Source organism: Lynx canadensis, chromosome A1 (genome assembly GCF_007474595.2).
Source record: "Lynx canadensis isolate LIC74 chromosome A1, mLynCan4.pri.v2, whole genome shotgun sequence".
NCBI classification, from domain to species: Eukaryota; Metazoa; Chordata; class Mammalia; order Carnivora; family Felidae; genus Lynx; species Lynx canadensis.
In genome coordinates, this window is record NC_044303.2 from 73,669,997 (window position 1) to 73,689,400 (window position 19,404).

At 39.0% G+C, this 19,404-nt stretch overlaps 1 protein-coding gene across 3 annotated transcripts in view; it reads left to right on the forward strand.

The window, feature by feature from the left end:
• The window catches only part of LOC115512585 (basic immunoglobulin-like variable motif-containing protein), a 78,171-nt gene that overhangs the window by 26,438 nt on the left and 32,329 nt on the right, over positions 1-19,404 (forward strand). For 2 of the 3 annotated variants that reach the window (XM_030313764.1, XM_030313774.1), the window contains exons 7-10: positions 10,422-10,554; positions 11,919-12,005; positions 14,224-14,320; positions 15,187-16,861. In XM_030313764.1, the coding sequence (XP_030169624.1) occupies positions 10,422-10,554; positions 11,919-12,005; positions 14,224-14,320; positions 15,187-15,480 (611 nt within the window). In that variant the 3' untranslated portion in view covers positions 15,481-16,861. Of the gene's footprint in view, positions 1-10,421; positions 10,555-11,918; positions 12,006-14,223; positions 14,321-15,186; positions 16,862-19,404 lie in introns of those variants that run through there. The other variant, XM_030313780.1, reaches the window with a different exon arrangement.

A 19,404-nucleotide genomic window follows, 5' to 3' on the forward strand; every position in this document is an offset into this window, starting at 1 on the left:
TTGTTTAGTTATATGCTAGTTATATTTGACAGATTAACAAGAGAAAGCCAGTTTATGAATGTTTACAGCACAACTTGAGGTGGGAGAAACCTCACTGAAAAGTAACTCAGCGTGGTGGCTTAGGACAGCTTACTTACCCTCTGCAACAAAGAACAATTACCTTTGTAAAGAAGTGACAGGACAAAGGGAAGCCGTTTTCAGTGTCCCAGGACAGCAGACTGTGGGAGGGTTACATTTTTGGGAAGGCACTAATGGAGTAAGATTTGCTTGCAGATTCCTCTGGTGCCATCTCTGGGCTAAGAGTCTGTCTCCAGTAAAAGAAAAATTTACATCCTGCCTTTAGGTTGGGAGGGGGCGGGTTGAGAGAGCTTTTCCTGCATTGTGGCTTCTTAATTGCCTTCAGCTCAAAATAATTTTATGTCAAAGAGGCATATTTTGGGTGACATATTCTGGTTTCCTTCCCTCTCCATCCTGGGCAACCCCAGGCTTACTTCCTGCATCCTTCCTGCAGCCATTGAAGTACCTTAAATTTTATGGGGCTTAGCAGAAACCCTCAGGACAAAAGCCTTCTTAAGATCTATTTTTATCTCTTTTTTAATCTCTGGAAGTGCATCAGTTACGTATTTTAACGATCTTTTCAATATTTTAACCAGTGTTTTTGTAATGTCATTGGCAGGGTGATGTAGGGTATATGTATCACAGGGAAGATAAAATGATGTATCAGTTTAAAAACTTTGTATTTTATATATTTGTGTTTATTTTCACATTTATGTATGTTTAGTTGTATGAAACAGTCCTAAACTCAGAATTCTTTAGACCACAATATACCATGGATATTATCATATTTCTGTGATTAATTTGTGTATTTTGATCAACATCTGTTCTTTAAAACCAGATTTATTCATCGATATGCATATAGTAATTAAACCAAGCACTGTTTAACCAGGAGTAGTACTGGTTATGGATATATAGAGAGTTTTCCATATCATTTAGATTATTGGCTTAATTTTGAACTTGAAAAAAAATGTTTATTTTTGAGAGACAGAGAGAGCACGAGCTGGGAAGGGGCAGAGAGAACAGGACAGAGGATCCAAGGCAGGCTCTGTCCTGATAGCAGAGAGCCCAATGTGGGGCTCGAACTCATGAACCATGAGATCAAGACCTGAGCCAAAGTCAGATGCTTAACTGACTGAGCCACATCAGCACTGACAAGTAAGGAACATCTTTGGTAACCCTGGTGTTCCCTAATGTACTTTTTACTAATATTTACTAATTTCTCCCTGTTAGCCAGATGACACATTTCCTAAGAATGTATATATTTTTTGTTCTAGGAAAGAGACACCTTATACCTTATCTCTTCAAGTTAAAGGAAAATAATATTAATTATGTTGGTTCTAGATTTTACCCTTGCCAGGTCTGTACTTTAGTTTATGGTGTTGATAGCTTATAATATCAGCCTGTAAAACAAGATGTTTATCATGGCCATGATCATATGGTATATCACATTGACCACTGTCACCTTGCCCATATGGTGTAAACTTTAGAGGGTAATTTCATTTAAATGAAGGGCATTTTTGATACATTTTACTATATATTATTATTTCTTAGTTTTTAAGCATTGACTTTATAGTAGTAAAACCATCTTTTAGTGGGAATTTAGTTGTGCTAGGCACTTTACTGATTTACTTGCTTTAATTCCATATCAGTCCTGCACAGATGTATCATTTCCCCCTTTACTGATGAGGAAACTGAGATGTGGAGAAAGTTCAATAAACTGAACAGGGTTACACAGTAGTGAGTGATATTTTTAGGTGTCAGATCAGGTCTCCTGGTTGCAGATCTCAAACCTAACCACTTGCTTCGTGGGTCCTAGCGTTGGCTGCTTTTAACGGTCCTTGCACATTTTAGAGCTATTATATGGCTAGTATTTTTTGTAATTAACATATCTCATTTTCACCAACAAAATTATATACCAATAGAAATGTTACTGAACATTTTTTCTCCCAAATGCTCTATTTCTCCTTAGCACAGGGGGTTTGTTTGATTTTTAGATTGTTACATTTTTTTCTTTTTAAGAAAAGTATCTGTCAGGGGCACCTGGGTGGCTCAGTCGATTAAGCATCCAACTTCAGCTCAGGTCAATGATCTCAGGGTTCACCAGTTTGAGCTTTGTGTCTGCATCAGGCTCTCTGCTGTCAGCAGGAGCCTGCTTGGATCCTCTGTCCTCCTCTCTCTCTACCCTCCCCTGCTTGAGTGCTTGCTCTCTCTCTCTCTCCCTTAAAAATAAATTTTTTTTTAAGTTTATTTATTTATTTAGAGAGAGACAGAGAAAGCACGAGCAGGGAAGGGGCAGAGAGAGAGGGAGAGAGGGAGAATCCCAAGCAGGCCCCGTGTGGTCAGTGCGCAGAGCCCGATGTGGGGCTCAAACTCATGCAACTGTGAGACCGTGACCTGAGCCAAAATCAAGAGTCAAATGCTTAACCAACTAAGCTGCCCAAGGTGCCCCGAAAAAATAATTTTTTTTTTTTTTTAAAAAAGCATCTGCCATGATGACTGTAATTGACATCAGTGTTACTGGAGTGTCATTGTCATCAAATAAGTGGGTTTGGGACGTTTGACTTTTTGTGAAAGAAAATGGATAATTTGGCCCTAAGACCTTTACGTTTATTTTCGCAAAATAAGTAGAATCGTTTTCTGGCCCAAAAGATTTGAACAGTCATTTTCTCGTTATTACAAAGTATAATAATGATTCTATTCATTAAGCAGTAATTACTGATGTAAGCCAGCACCTCTTCTGTGGAACTCTGACTCTTCTCTGGGGACTGCACATGTGTGACATGTGGCCTTTTGCGACATGCATGCTCAATCCATAGAGTAGATATTAGTAGAGCTTAGTTTTTTTAAGTATGACAACAAACAGAAGTAAATGTTCTAGTATTTTGTTTCTGTGCCCCAAGAGGTCTTATGTAACCACTTGGATGTGTCCGCACTGTGAATCATTAACCTAGAGCAGCGATTGGCAGGCCTTTTCTATAAACAAAGGAATAATTGATGGAGAGGATGTCACACATATGTGTCTGAGACAATGGAAAAATACCATAACACAGTTCTCAGGGTGGTGTCTCAAGACTGCATTATGAGGAGGGGACCGGGAGACACCAGCCTGAGACTCAGGATTTCTTTTCTTGCTTATTGCCTATGGATCAGAAGAGGATTTCATCAGAGAAGTTTGTAGATTTTTGTTGTATGAATATCAGCAAGCATCTAGATCGAGAGGCAGGTTCTATGCAGAGAAAGGTCAATAAAATTAAAGTAAATCAAGGGAATAATGAAGACTCAGAGGAATTATAATATGAAAGAAATGTGATATCAGAAAGAATATGATATCAAAGAAAATCTGAGTATAGCAGAAACGTCAGTTATGTAAATTTAATCAAATTCCCAAATTAAGAAACATCGTTATTTATTAATGGAATGTAAGAAAATACTAATAGGGCCCCGGAGACAGTTGGTTTAGGAACCACTCTTCTCGAATTTTAAGCAATTTTTGTCCAAATGTCCTGTCCACCTTTAAGATTTTATGCCATACTTTTATTAGAAACTCTCATTTGCAGATTTTTGAGGGTTTGTATTTTATTTATTTTATTTCTTGGGTTCTTTATGACTTTTTTAATTTAATGATTTGATGTGTAGATTAACCAGTGCCCCTAATAATCTAGGCTGTGTGGCACTGGGCTCTACAGACATTTTTACCTGTATGTTTAAACTTCCTCCAACGTACACGAAGTCTTTTTTTTTTTTTTTTAATTTATTTATTTTTGGGACAGAGAGAGACAGAGCATGAACGCGGGAGGGGCAGAGAGAGAGGGAGACACAGAATCGGAAACAGGCTCCAGGCTCTGAGCCATCAGCCCAGAGCCCGACGCGGGGCTCGAACTCACGGACCGCGAGATCGTGACCTGGCTGAAGTCGGACGCTTAACCGACTGCGCCACCCAGGCGCCCCCACGAAGTCTTTTTCACTGAGGAGTGTTATAAACTACCTATTCACCTATTCCCCTGACCCAACCCCCTTCTCTTGGCATGGGGAGTAGGATTGCTGCCATTTCTTCAAATGAATTTTAATAATATATTTTCACGGTTTTATTTCTATTTTCATGTTCCCTATCACGATACTCGACTCCTATTTCTTTTTCTTTTTTTAATTTTTTATTAAAATTTTTTTAATGTTTATTCATTTTGAGAGAGAGAGAGAGAGAGAGAGAGAGAGAGAGAGAGAGAAAGGGCAAGCAAGGGAGGGGCAGAGAGAGAGGGAGAGAGAGAATCCCAAGCAGGCTCCACACTGTCAGTGCAGAGCCCATTGTGGGGCTCGATCCCATGAACTGTGGTATCATGACCTGAGCCAATATCAAGAATTGACGCTTAACTGACTGAGCCACCGAGGCACCCCTCTTTTTCTTTTTTTAAAATAAAGTTTATTTATTTATTTTGAGAGAGAGAAAGGTAGAGAGAGAGAGAATCCTAAGCAGGCTCTATGCTAACATCGCAGGACTCATCTCACAAACCATGAGATCATGACCTGAGCTGAAATCAAGAGTTGGACGCTCAACTGACTGAGCCACCCGGGTGCCTCCCTGACTATTTCTTTTTCTGTGTGTATTTCCTGAAGGATAATTGATCCGCTTCCTACCATGGAATTTTCTGGTCTTCCTTCTCAACAATGTTATCCTGCACAAACCCTGCTATATTGCTGAAGCTTTCCCTGCCACTTAAGGTGCCACTTCTTAATTGCTATAGGACTGATTATTTGCATTTGTCATTGGCCATTTGGCATATGCAGCCTTACGTTTCATCTTTTTAACGTGTCTGTCCAGCTCCTTGACCGCAAGGACTGCCTTCGGTAGCCCTTTGAGTCCATATGTGGTGCCCTGTGACCTCGCTCATGCTGCCCTAGAACTTCTGATTGTAGTCAGAGGGGCGATATCTGTGTCAAGCAGAAGACCTTTCTGTTCTCCCTCTTTGTGGAAGAAAAAGTTCTAAAATTGGCTTTTCTCATTTGTCTCAGTGGACTGAGTAGTCTCATTTGTTCAGTAGTGAATACCATTGTCACCGGTTGCTGTTCACTTGAAAAATACTTTGAAATGTATATTCTCTTTTTAAGTTATCCTGTAACGACTGTTAGGCCTGCTTTCCTGGGTTCTAGGTTTCTTCGACTTTGTACCTCCCTAGTGTTTGCTGACCTGCTCATTTCCAGCGGTCCCTCAGTCAGTGGAAACTGAGCTCACTCATGGACTAAAAACAAAATACAGGGATTTTGATACAATTAGCAGATTTAACTGTTGATATGAAGGGAAGTATTTTTTTTTCAGAGATGTAATCACTCATAATAAAACTCTGAGTAAGTTGTCAGCAACTAGTTCAAACTAGTGGTTCAGTTTTACCATTATATTACTATTATTATTATTCAGATACCTTAAAACTCTTGGTTCGCTTAGCTACCAACATTGATTCCTGGCAAATCTCGATTCATCTTATTTTGTAAGTTTATTTTGAGAGAGAGAGCACGCAGAGGGGAAGGGAAAAGAAAGAGAGAGAGAGAGAGAGAGAGAGAGAGAGAGAGAGAGAGAGAGACTGAGAATCCCAAGCAGGCCCTGAGCTGTCAGTTCAGAGCCTGATATGGGGCTTGAACTCATAAACCGTGAGATCATGACCTGAGCCAAAATCTAGAGACAGACGCTTAATCGACTGAGCCACCCAGGCGCCCCTTGATTCATTTTTAAAAATCAGCTAGCTTAACAGTTATACTAATGTTCATGTATGCCATCTTTATTCTGGTATGTGTCATAACTCATTAATTTTGCGTAACAGAGAATAGTTACCTCTGCCCTATCCCTATCTGTATTACTCACAGATACTCTCACTGTGGCCACTACTCTGAGCTCACTACAGAACCTTAGCACATCTCGGCTGGATGATGCATTAATATTCTGCTCTCCTCATCCACTGGTTTCTCCAATTCTTATTAGACACTGTGGCAGGTAGATCTTTTCAAAGAGTAGTGCTAATAGATCCTTCTATTTTAGGAGCTCTCTAGTGCTTGCTTAAAGCATAAAATTGTTAGCATCACTCAAAGCCAATGCAGACTGGCCTTTCACTGCTGTTCTACATGAACCAGTTGTATTTATCTATTTATTTATTATTTTTTAAATGTTTTAAATGTTTGTTTCTGAGAGAGAGAAAGACAGAGACAGAGACACAGCCTGAGCAGGGGAGGTGCAGAGAGAGGGAGACACAGAATCTGAAGCAGGCTCCAGGCTCTGAGCTGTCAGCACAGAGCTGGATGCAGGGCTTGAAGCCACAAGCTGTGAGATCAGGACCTGAGCTGAAGTCGGATGCTTAACTGACTGAGCCACCCAAGTGCCCCTGAACCAGTTGTATTTAAAAGATGTCAAGGGAGGAAGAGTCTTGTAGGATGATATTATGTGCTGGGTTAAAGAATCTGGTTCTTGTTTTTATTTATTTTTTAAGGCATGGAGGATTTTTTTAAATGTTTCTTTATTTGAGAGAGTGCGAGAGAGAGCATGCACCTGTGCACATAAGCGGGGGAAGGGGAAAGGGGGGAGGGGGACAGAGGATCCAAAGCAGGCTCTGTGCTGATGGCAGAGAGCCTGAATTGGGACTCAAACTCACAAACCGTGAGATCATGACCTGAGCTGAAGTTGGACGCTTAACCGACTGAGCCACCCAGGCACCCCCTGGTTCTTGTCTTTGAACGTGTAAAATACATTCTGATGTATTCTTCTAGACTTCTCTACAGTTTTCCTATAGATGATCAATCAACCTGTATAGAACAAATTCACACTAAAGAAACGAAAAAAAAACCAGACTGTTTATATATTAACTTACAGTGAGAGATATAATAAACCAAGGCACCGGAATTCTCTTGTCTGCAGCTCAGGAAATCTCCTCACCGTTCAGCTGGCCAGCTGATTCTCCTAGTTCTTTTCTTCTTCTGTGTGCCATACAGATCATGGTCCTGCACTTGGAAGTGATTGCTTTGTTACTTAAGTGTCAGATTTTTTTAGAAATTCTCTGGTCTAGGCTGAACATCGTTCTGAATTTAGTTTCCATCAGTAATACATTGATATGTCTTCTCCTGACTGGAAGTTACGTCTTCAGATGACTACCTCAATGTAGTAAATACTGCATTTACTGTCTTTTTATTTCAGAGGGTGACATTTTTCTGACCTTGTCCTGAAATTCTTGGGGTGCTGTACGGTAGGCCTTGCTACGCTATCACACCCTAGATTCTAAAGTAGACGACTTGCTGTTCCCTAATTACATCCCTCCCCTGTAATGACTTTGTTTTTTCCTCATGCCCGTTCCTCTGTCCGGATTGCTGAAATCCTACCACTTGGTGAAGTTCTGTCTTGAATGTTCCCTTTCTTGATTCTTCAAACCTGATGTGCTCTTCCTCCTTTGAATTACAACCCTTTTCTGTGGCTCTGTCTTATCCCACTCTATATTAAGGTTACTTGTTTTATCTTCCCTCTGAGGGCAGCTTCAGGTGCTGTGTATCACTTGCCTTTTGTTTGCCTGCGGTTCCTGGTATACTTAGTAGGTGCACAGAAATTGCTTACTGAATTGAATTAAATGAAATTTTCCTTTAACTCTAGGCCAGTTCTCAGAATGCCAACATCAGCATCACCTGTGCAACTTGTTAGACATACTAATTCTTGGTCCCCGCTCCAGACCTGCTGGCTCAGACACTCTGGGGTTGGGTACCAGCCATCAAGTGTTTAACAAGTCCTGTGTGTCAAGCTTGAGAACTATTGCTGTGGTCTTTCTAAAGAGGCATTATCCAACCTCTTTTTCAAGAGCTGGGTCTTCCATTGATAGGAAATATGGTGATTTTCAGATTGTGCTCAGGTGAGCCATGGGAATTCTATGGTGGTGCCTTGGTGCAGGGTCGGGGGAGAACTTGGGATCTAGATTCCCTACCTCCTTTTTGGCCACAGCAACTTGCTTTTGGCTTTTTTTATGCACTAGTATGCCATGTCAACGTTCCTTGCACCAGGGTTCCATATGGAAAAAAGTCTGAAAATTACTGATCTAAATTAGAGGTCATCAAACTACAGTCCTTTTTGTAAATAAAGTTTGATTGGAACATAGCCATATCCATTTGCTTACACATTGCCTATGGCTGTTTCCATGCTACAATGGCAGAGTTGAGTAGTATGAGTAGTGCTCATGACCCACAAACCTCAAATATTTACTCTCTGGCCCTTTAAGAAAAAGCTTGCTAATCCCTGCTCTAAATCAATCAGAACCTTGCGGTAAGGAGCAGAAACATCCCTGGCTAGCACTAAGCCAATAACCATTATGCTACAGAAGAAAAATCACCTCATGTCTTCTAGAAAATGAGGACATGGTCAAAGAGTGTTTACAGTGGACAAAAAGATGTGAAGGTTAATGAGAGCAAATTTTCTTAGTTATCTCATTTGCTTCTGAAATACTGAATATATTCTAGGAAATTAGACTCATTACTATTCACAGGTGTTTTGTGTTACATTCGACTTAAAGAAGGATAATGTGAAATACTTAAAGATAGCCATTAAGAAGCTAAAATAAAAATTCTTTTCATTAAAACTTTTAGTCATTTCGGAAAATTTTTTATGGGGCATTTTCACAATTTTAAGAAAGGTTTGAAGATTTTTTTCTAAACCAACTATGTGTGTCACCATCTTTTGTAATTATTTAATCTGTTAGGAGACTAAATGCATACATTTATGTTTGCTCACTATCCTAGAACCCATCTGTTATGAAGGAAGTGACATACTGACCCTCTTCTGAATTTTAGTTCTGATGGTTCTTCATTTAGAGCTGCCCTTGGGTGTCAGTTTTTAAATTGTCAGGGGAGGTCAACAAAAATCTGCAGAAAGATTTATCATTTGTCATTATGAAATGGAGATTTTAGTGGAAAAGATCACCTTGCCATACAGGTACGTTCTGGTGCTTCTGGCCATGAAGTAAAATCTATGGGAAAGACCTACATGAAGCCTTGGAGAAAGAATTTAAGCCAGAAATGTTATTGTCTCCATGGAGCCCACAAATCGCGTGTATCTACAGGGGTAGGGTGGGGTCCTGCCTTCTTAGCTGTGCTACAGCTATTGATCTGCTGTTTTTAGTGGTCTCCAACCATCTCAGTGGCCAGAAAGTCAATTAGAGAAACCACAAATTGCAAGCTTTCATCTACTTCACCTATTTTTAGGCTTTCCAGTTTTAATGGGCTATTTGTTCATGAATAATTTAGTTTCTTCCGGGAGATGCATGTTAATGAGACCTCAGTCAATGGCTTTAAATATTGAGTGCTGGTAAAAACTTATTGCTTATGATACTACTTTTGAAATTACTTCACAACTAATATAGCTGTGGGAAATATAAAAGAAGGAGTCTGTGGTATGATCAGCCTGTCTGAGAGATGTTCTTATCTCATTACTTGGCTTGAGAAACCTGTCCCTCAAGTCTGGGTAACTTTTGTAGAAACATTAAAGTGTGTATTAGCGGGGAAAGTCTGCATTTTTGGAGTCTGTGTACTATCTACCCATCAACATCAGTGCTCTTCAAACTGGGGACGTATACATTACTGGGGCTGTGTGAGATGACCACTGTGGAATGAGAAGAACATAATACAATGTCATTATTAAAAAAAAAAATTTTTTTTAAGTTTGTTCATCTTTGAAAGAGACAGAGAGAGCAGGCGAGCGTGAGTGGGGGAGGGGCAGAGAGAGAGGGAGACATAGAATCCAAAGCAGACTCCAGGCTCTGAGCTGTCTGCACAGAGCCTGATTGGGGGGGGGGGGGGTTGAACCCATAAACCGTGAGATCATGACCTGAGCTGAAGTCGGACACGTAACTGACTGAGCCACCCAGGCACCCCTATATTGTCAGTATTTTAATTTAATTTCAAATTCCTACCTTTTGTATGTCTTCTATAAAGTACTATTAGTACCATAGTATCTATAAACAAAAATGCTTCTTATGGGCATGTTGATTCAGAAATTTCCCGTGACAGATGTGCACAACCAGAAAAGTTGAGACCATTGTTGTACACACTAGGTGTTAGGTTTTATGTGGTAATTAAATTCTGTAGACAAGTAGGTGTTATTAGAAGATTTTGGTAAGCAAGGACATATTTCAGGTCTTAAGTTTCCTATTCAGTTTATCTGAATTTCAGTCAAAAGAGTAAAACTGAAACTACATTTATTCATATTTTTGTGTATCTATAAAGCTTCTCCTTTTCCCCCAGCAATGTCAGTGTCTTCCAAGTCATGTCTTCCCTTCAGTCCTTAGCTAGTCATTTGCGTAAAGCGTCCACAGTGCTTTATGGTTCCTCAGTTTGTTTGCTTTTGTTTTGTGTAGCTTCTGGGGCCTTGTCGAAGTTAACTCATGGATTGAAAGATGAATCACTGGCTTATATCTATCATTGCCAAAATCATTATTTTTGTCCAATTGGCTTCGAAGCAACCCCTGTTAAAGCTAATAAAGCTTTCAGGTAAGGATTTCCATATTTTATGTGGATAACTTACTGAGAGAAGCATTTCCATATTTTATGTGGGTAACTCACCAAAAAAAGAAAGCATTTAGGAAATATTTAGTCACTCAGAAATTGGAAGCCTTGATTATTTCTTTCATTTGCATCAAGTTAGACTATGCTCTAAATATTTAGCTAGTTCTTTTGCAGAATTGCATTTGGTTAATTGGGCTTTTACATTATCCACTTAGATGCTGTTGTTCAGACTCGTGCAATGAAAGACATCTGAAAAACCACTTTTACCTTTATTACAAAATGATTGCAAAGGACTTCACATATTATGTCACTGTGTTTTCATCCATTGTTCACATGGAAAATGAGTTAGGGGATCTTGTGTCAAAAAGTTGTCCCAACTGAGCACATTAAGAAGCATCTTCTTTCCTCCTAGTGAAAAATGTGGAATTTATCAGTGTTTTCCTGGGTGGGTAGCATCGGTCATTGAGGAGGAGGAGAGGGCAGCCCCCTTCTTTTGGTGAAGGCTGAAGGTCAGCCAGGGAGAACATGGCTTCCTCATCTGGGGATAGGATGGGTTCTTTGAGGCTGGAGGCCATGCAAGCATGAGTCCCTCTCAAGGCACTGTGGGGTTGGGGGATGCTGGGGCAGTATCCTGAGATCTGGGAGAACCAGGAAGCTGGACATTATAGTTTTGTGAATGAGGAACAAGAGGGAAAGTACTTGATCTCTCCGAATCCTAAAATGTTTTATTCATCTCTCTGGAGGTGAGGTATATTGTTTCTTCTATGGTTTCATCCTGAGGCTTCACCTTACTCCAGACATCTATCAAACATAAAACATGAAAAAGTAGGTAGTCCAACTTTGTACCCATTAGGGGAGAGTTCCACACCTCTGCCTGTACCTAAGCATCACCTGAGACGCCTTTACAACTGTGCAAATCCCTCTAGATCTACTTGAATTTCCCGGAGGGGGATTTAGGCATCTGACTTTAGGGTTTCATTTTTAGGATGCCTTTTGAAAACTTCTAAATGCACAGTGAAAGGAGAGGAGTAGCTGAAGAATGCTTGTAGGATGCTAGGATTTTTTTCTCTTTTTTTTAGATTCTAATAGGTGGTATATTTCATTTTTTTTTCTTTTTTTTTTTATCCCTAGATTTTATAATTGAGATCAAGACCTAAGTTTTATTTATGCTTTCTCTTTAATGGTCTTAAGAAGTTTGTTCAAGCTTAAACTCCAATTATCTATTCTAGTATTAATGAATGTCATCTTTGAATAACTTTAGTATATTTTTTATTAACATAGTGGAAGCAATATTTTCAAGGGAGTGAATGACCTTTATTAAGCCTACTTTTAATCTGTTTTATATTTAGCAGGGGTCCCTTCTCACCACAAGAAGTAGAGTATTGGATCTTAATTGGAGAATCAAGTAGAAAACATCCTGCTATTCACTGTAAAAAGTATGTTAACTTCCCTTATTCTCTTTAATTTAGGTAAGATTTACATATAGTGAAATGCACAGATCTTAATTGTATAATTAGGTGGAGTTTGATAAATGAATATACCTGTGTAATCATCACTGCAATCAAGATATGGAACATTTTCATTGTATTGAGAGTACCCTCATTCTCCTTTCCTGTCAGTCCCCATAGACAGCCTCTGCTCTGTCATGATGGGTTGCTTTGCATGTTCTTGAAATTCATGTAAATGGAGTCATAAAATATTCTTTCTTATCTGGCTTCTATCATTTAAGTAACCTTGTGAGATTCATCTACTTTGTCATGCATATCATGATTTTTTTTTTTTTTTTTTACTGCTGAGTGGTATTAACTAGTGTAAGTGTACCACGATTTTTTATCCATTTTTCTGCTGATGACCATTTGGATTATTTTGAGTTTGGTCTTATGTGGGTAAAGCTATTAGGAACGCTAATGTTTATATCGTTAGAAAATTTCTAGGTAACAGCTTCACTGAGATAAAATTCACATACCATAAGGTTCACCCTTTTAAAAATGTATACAATTCAGTGGATTTTCGTATATTCAGAGTTGAGCATCAACCACCATGATCTAATTCTAGGAACTAAAACCCCATACCCATTAGCAGTCACTCCCCAGCCCCCTCCCCTCACTCCCTGGCAACACTGATCTACTTTCTATCTCTGTGCATTTGCCTGATATGGACATTTCCTATAAATGGAATCATACAATATGTGGACTTTCGTATCTTTTTTCACTTAGAGTAAAGTTTTCAGTGTTCATCTGTGTTGTGGCATAGACCAGAACTTCATTCCTTGATATGGCCAAATAATTTTCTGCTGTATGGATCTGCCACATTTTATTGTGCAAGTTTTTGGAGGACATGTTTATATGTTTTCTTCCTCTTGGATAGGTATCTAGGATTGGGGTTGCTGATTATAGGATAGCTGTGTATTTAAGAAGCTGGGAGAAAGTTCTCCAGTGGGGTTATGCCATTTTGTACTCCTACAGGCAATGTATGGAGAACCCAGCTTTTCTTCATATCTTCTCCAATATTTGATATTGTTATTTTTTTTTTTTTACTTATTTTTTTTTTATTTTCCTGGCTTTATTGAGTTGTAATACACAAATACAATGTATATATTTAAAGTGTACTGTGTGCTGATTTGATCTACATTTTGTGAAATGGTTGCCACAATCAAGTGTCAATTAACATATCTATCAGCTCACATAGTTACCTTTTCTGCCTATATGTGGTGAGAACACTTAAGATCTGCTCTCTCAGCAAGTTTCAAGTGTACCATACGGTATTATTAACTGTAGCCATTATGCTGTACAGATCTATAAGTTTATTATGTTTTTTGATGGTATTGCAAATCGATACCATTTGCAATAAAACATTTGTCTGTTTTCCAGTTTTATTGAGACATAATTGACACATATTGCTATATAAGTTAATGGTGTAGAGCATGATGGTTTGATTTACATATATTGTGAAATGATGACTACAGTAGGTTAACGAAAGAATTCTCCTTGTGACGAGCACTCTTAGGATCTACTCTCTTAACAACTTCTCTGTATGTCACACAGCAGTGTTCGCTATAATCACCATGTTGTATATTACATCCCTAGTACTTATTTATCCTATAACTGGAAGTTTGTACCTCTTGGCACCTTCCTTTAAAAAATTTCACTTCTGAATTAGTTTCTGGTAGTGTACAAAAATGCAATCTATTTTTCTACATAGTCCTTGAATCTTGCATTTTCATCAGACTCACTCACAATTCCAGTAATAGTTTTATAATCCAAAGTAATTTGTAATTGCTTTGTGTTTTCTATACAATCAATCATGTTATCTGTGAATAAACACGTTAACTTTGAAATCTTTTGAAAACTCGACTCTAATTGAAACGGAAATATGGGCTGTTTCTACTCTAGCCTGCAGGATGTCATTTAACGGGTTGATAAATATGTATTTCATAATGAAAGTAGCCATTTTTTGAACCAAGAATCTTGGCAATAGTTGGTTAAGCAGACTTGTCATAAAAAAAGAATTAGGGCTTAGGATGTGGAACAATCTTGTTATGAAAGAATTATCGTTATGGTAATATTGTAGCAAATTGCTCATGTGAAAAGTTCCATTACAGTGGTATTTTGTACTTAGAGAAAAGTGTGCTTTATCCTTCCTTTTTCACTATAGGTGGGCAGATATTGTTACTGATCTCAACACTCAAAATCCAGAATATCTAGATATCCGACACTTAGAGAGGGGGCTGCAGTATCGAAAAACAAAGAAGGTAAGAACACCATTGTAGCTGAAGATATTTCCCAAGCCGACAAAAGGCACTGTTTTACTCAGTACTCCTTAGGTTGTAAATAACAGAAATCCAGTTCAGATTATCTCAGATAGAAGAGTGAAAATTATGTTCAGGAAAGAGGGGTATTTTTAGAATGAAAACACAAGGAGGATAGCCTGGAATCAGAAGGGACTGGTACCTGGTAAAAGAATGGTGGCAGGGGCCAAGTAGCTTCTCTGTCTCATTCTTCTGGGAGTTACATGTTGTTCTTATCTGTCTGAATATTTACTTTCTGAAGATCAAGAACTTCAACTTATGTCTCCCTTTCAGGTGAGCAGTCTAGATAGGCTGAGAGTGGCCTGCCCAGGCTCAGTCCCATAGTTTTGGCCCAGCTTGGGTCAGGTGTTCACTTCTGAGCCAGATGAACTGTGGCCATGAAGCAGAGTCATGTGTACAAACAAGGAGGCTTGGGGAGGTTCTCAGTGAAAGTAGATTCTGTGGATTGAGTTGACATTCCACTGATATGGTCCTACTAACATCAAGAACATATAGGAGACAGGAAGAGGAGATCTTGGTGTTTGGATTGGGCAGATGGGGAAGCAGCAGTGTGTGTGACCAGTGCAGAGTCATATGGGTGGTGGTGGGGGGGTTGTTTTGGCTCCTGTGGGCATTGTTATATTTTTGTAAAGGCAGCTGGTCAAGAATGATGCAGGATAAGGTGATCTGGTGGTATCTGAAAAGGGTAAGTACTGTTTTGAGGCAGGTGAAGGGGGAAACATAAGGCAATTCATAGGAACCCACATTATTAGTATAATTAACTTCCTTTCACTTTCTTAACCCAACTTTTTTTTTTTTTTTCTTCTCAGGTTGGGGGAAATTTGCATTGCATCATAGCATTCCAGAGACTTAACTGGCAACGATTTGGCCTTTGGAACTTTCCATTTGGAACCATTAGACAAGAATCACAACCTCCAACACATGCCCAGGGAATAGCCAAATCTGAGAGTGAAGATAATATCTCCAAGAAGCAGCATGGGCGCCTGGGCCGGTCTTTCAGTGCTAGTTTCCATCAGGACTCGGCATGGAAAAAGATGTCCAGTATCCATGAGAGAAGGAACAGTGGTTACCAGGGTTACAGTGATTATGATGGGAATGACTGACCATGTTGGGTACTGAACAACTTGTGTTATAAACACGACTGCTCTATACAAGACTGCATTAAGACAGTAGAAGGTTTTATTAAGTCTACACTAAATAGGAACAGAGCTTGTGGTACAAAATATAACCTTGTAGTTCTCTAGTAAATAAGCTTGTATATGATTATGATGGGTGATTTCAGATATAGAAGCAGGTAAGCACAGATTATTGTCCTTTTAAAGAGTATATAAACATTATGGACAATTTCACAAAATCCAATAAAATTACATATAAACAAATCAAACACAAATTCACTTAATAGCATCATGATTTGAAATACTTAAGCATGAAGTGGTTTCTTATAACTCGATCGCCACACATTTTGTTGCAGATAGTTTTATTCCTAAACTCAAGATAAAAGGTACCATCTGCCCTTTTAAAGAAAATTGGGCTGTTGATTTCTAGCTTTCTCTCATGGTTAAAGCTCATTTAAAATTATTTAGTGAGTCTAGAATTCTTTTGCTTGCAAGCAGCATCTTGCCTGCCTCATTTGTTTCCTGACTAACTTTTTCAGGATCCTCAATAAAGAGGCAAAGCGAAGACTCAAGAAACTGATCTTTTCTATTGGTGCATTGATTCGGGATATTCTTGGCTTTCTTGACTTGGTATGTTACCATCCAATATTGACAAGATCTTCAGGCCTTGAAAGACTTCTGTCTACAGTGAACCTTGTTTTGGGATAGAATAAAAGAAAAGTGGAATTCAAAGTTTCTATATCCAAGGTAATCTGTGAAATGAGATCTTCCAATATTTGACTGGTCCCTGAGTGTGGAGTCCTATGTTGTTAACAGCATTAAAGATGCATTAGGAATGCCATTGCCACTCAGAGGACAAATATCCATATTCCCAACTCTGAGCTGCTTCCTTTTTTAAGTCATACAATTAGCTGTTTGTAGTGAGTGTTAAATAGTTCAGAAAGAGTGGATTTCATGTATTTCAGCTCCTCTCTAGTTGATGTCAATTTTTCTTCTGCTGTCAGCCTGTGACATGTTCTTTCATTTCAGGGGCTGTTCATGACTCAAATCAGTAACTTGATTATTACAAGGTGCTGAATATGTTGGTAACCATATTGCAATACACCCCAAGGAGAGGGTTCAGATTTTTATTTTTAAAATATTTTCATTTTCTTCTCTTTTGAATTTTATATCCATTTATCCACTCAGACATGTCTAGCCTACAGACAGGGATATATATTGTGAAATGGTCATTTTTCTGAAGAGAATATTTTGCGTGAAATGCAAAGGACTGAGAGATTTGTAGGTTGTTGATTTTGTTACTTCACTCTGGAACTTTTAAGAAGTTTTCATCAAATAAAGTTTTGTTTTCTACTTTTAATAATGTGAATATTGTGAACCTTTCTTTTATATAGGGAGTACCCTTGGAATTCGGTTTGAAGCCCGTGACAATTCCGCCTAAGTAGTATAAGAAACCATCTTATATCTGATTTTTATAATCAATGAAACAATATACGTTATGACTATAATTTTAGATTCCTGTAAGACTACATAATAGGAAGTAGAAAATTTAATTATATAAGCTTGAACCAAACAAAATTGTCATTTTTGTAGGTCAAACATGGTTGAATATCAGCAGTTTCATAGAGTTTAATGAAATATTTAAGAGAAGAGGTAGATAGGAGGAACCAAGAGGAAAGGAGACAAGTGCAACATGGAGAATACAGTGACACCTAGGAAAAGAGGATGAGTTTATACAGATTGCCTATTGGCCACAAATAATTTTAGAAAAGTCTTGATATATAGGATTACTTAATAACTTGATATACAAGTTTGACAGTTATTAAGAGCATAGTAAGGTTTACAGAGACTAATTTTCCAAAAACTATATGCAAGTTACTGCACACTTCTCTTTCAAGATTAGTAACACTCCTGTCCTATTTGATTTATTGGTCATCTCTTCCTAGGAGTCTCCATAGAAGCACTGAAGGCTCAAATACTGGCTCTATACTTGCTAGCTGTATCACGTAGGGGAAGTTAAGATGAATATTTCTGTGTTTATTTCCTCATTGGTAATATGGGGAGAATATCATCTATTTTACAAATTGTTTTGAAGAGTAAATAAGTTAATGCACGTACAGTGTTTAGAACAGTGATTTGTAGATAGTCCTTGCTATCATTTCTCCAAAAGATGTGTATTTTACTGCTCAGAATGTTGATAGTGAGCCCTTTAAGCAGCATCTAAAGGAGCCAATTCACTGTAAGTCAACTATACACCCCTTAGTTCCTGTTCCTTCAAAAGAATATTTTGTACTCAAGAAATGTTGCTCTGGTTTTAAAAGCACTTCTAATACTCAAATGCCTTCATTGGCTATTTGTTTTTACTCAGCTCTTAGGCATAAAAAATGTTCATTTAGATCAAATCTTGAAACTGTTCCTTTCCCTACTACTGTGTCCCATCTTTAGGCCAAGCTGGTGCAGCAGCAAAAACACTTCCAAATTTTCCTTTTCCCAGACACCTAACAGAGCTCAGGCAAGTTGCTCTGTGAGCCATCACAGTTTGTACATTAGTTTTACCCGTAGCATATTCTCCTTCAATCATTAATTTAACACACTAATTTTATTTTAAATTCTTTTTTTAAGTTTATTTGTTTTGAGAGAGAGCGCGCGTGCACATGCATGAGTGGGGGAGGAGTGGTGACAGAGAGGGAGAGAGAACCCCAGCAGGCTCCACGTGGGTCCCGGGCTGGGTCCATTTCAGGAACTATGAGATCATGACCTGAGCCAAAATCGAGTTGGACACTTAACTGACTGAGCTACCCAGGCCCCCCTCAACAAACTAATTTGAGCACTATGACCCCTTAGGTGTTTCATATTAAATCACTGACCTCAGAATGACCCCAGGGAGGTGGCATCTCCACTTTATTCAGACTCTCATTGATGAAGAAACTCGCTTAGGATCATATGGTGTCTTCTACCATACAGACTGGGTGGCTTAAATAACACATTTATTTTCTCACAGTTCTGGAGGCTGGAAGTCCAAGATCAAGGTGTTGACAGGTTTGGTTTTTCCTGAGCCTTTCTCTTTGGCTTGCAGATGGCCACCTCCTAGCTGTGTCCTCACATGGTCCTCCCCAGTGTGCACATCCCTGGTGTCTCTCTCTGTGTGCCCCAAATTTCCTCTGATAAGGACGCCAGTCAGATTGGATTAGGTTTACCCTCACAGCCTCATTTTAACTTAGTCACCTTTAAAAGGCCCCATCTCCAAATAGAGTCACATTCTGAGGTGCTGGCTGGGGTTTAGGGCTTTAACATCCAAATTTTAGAGGTGCACACAACTCAGCCCACAAACACAGGGCTATTGTGTGGCTCACTCAGGATTTGGACCAAAGGCTGCCAGGCTTGTGGGGAAATTCTCTTTCAGGGGGTGCAAGATGTACTGGAGAGCTTTAGATTAGAGGCCGACAGAGGTCATTTAGGGGGTATTTATGGAATCCCTAAGTGTTGGGAGTGGGGCTCTAACAGTCAACAAGATAATTCTTGGTTTCAATAAGTTTATAATCTACATTGCAGGTGGGGAAAGGGGGGAACAAAAATAGAATAGGCAATTATATTAACCTCTGTAAAATACAAGTAGGAATTTGTGGGGATTATTCCACACATGGAGGAAATGCAAAAAACAAAAAACAAAAAAACAATACTTTGGGAAGTGGTTTTACTAAAAACCAATTTTTGATAGTTTTGTCCTAAAGTTGGTATTAAGAGTTTGCAGAAGTGGCGGCCGGTGGGGGGGGGGGGATGGTACGGAAAAACCACATGGAAATCAATGACCTCAGCGCACAGTTTCAACATCTGGCTGCGACAGAACGCCAGCGTGGAGCAAGCTCGGGAATGACAGGACACAAACACGGAGGCTGCACCGCACCCTCGCTT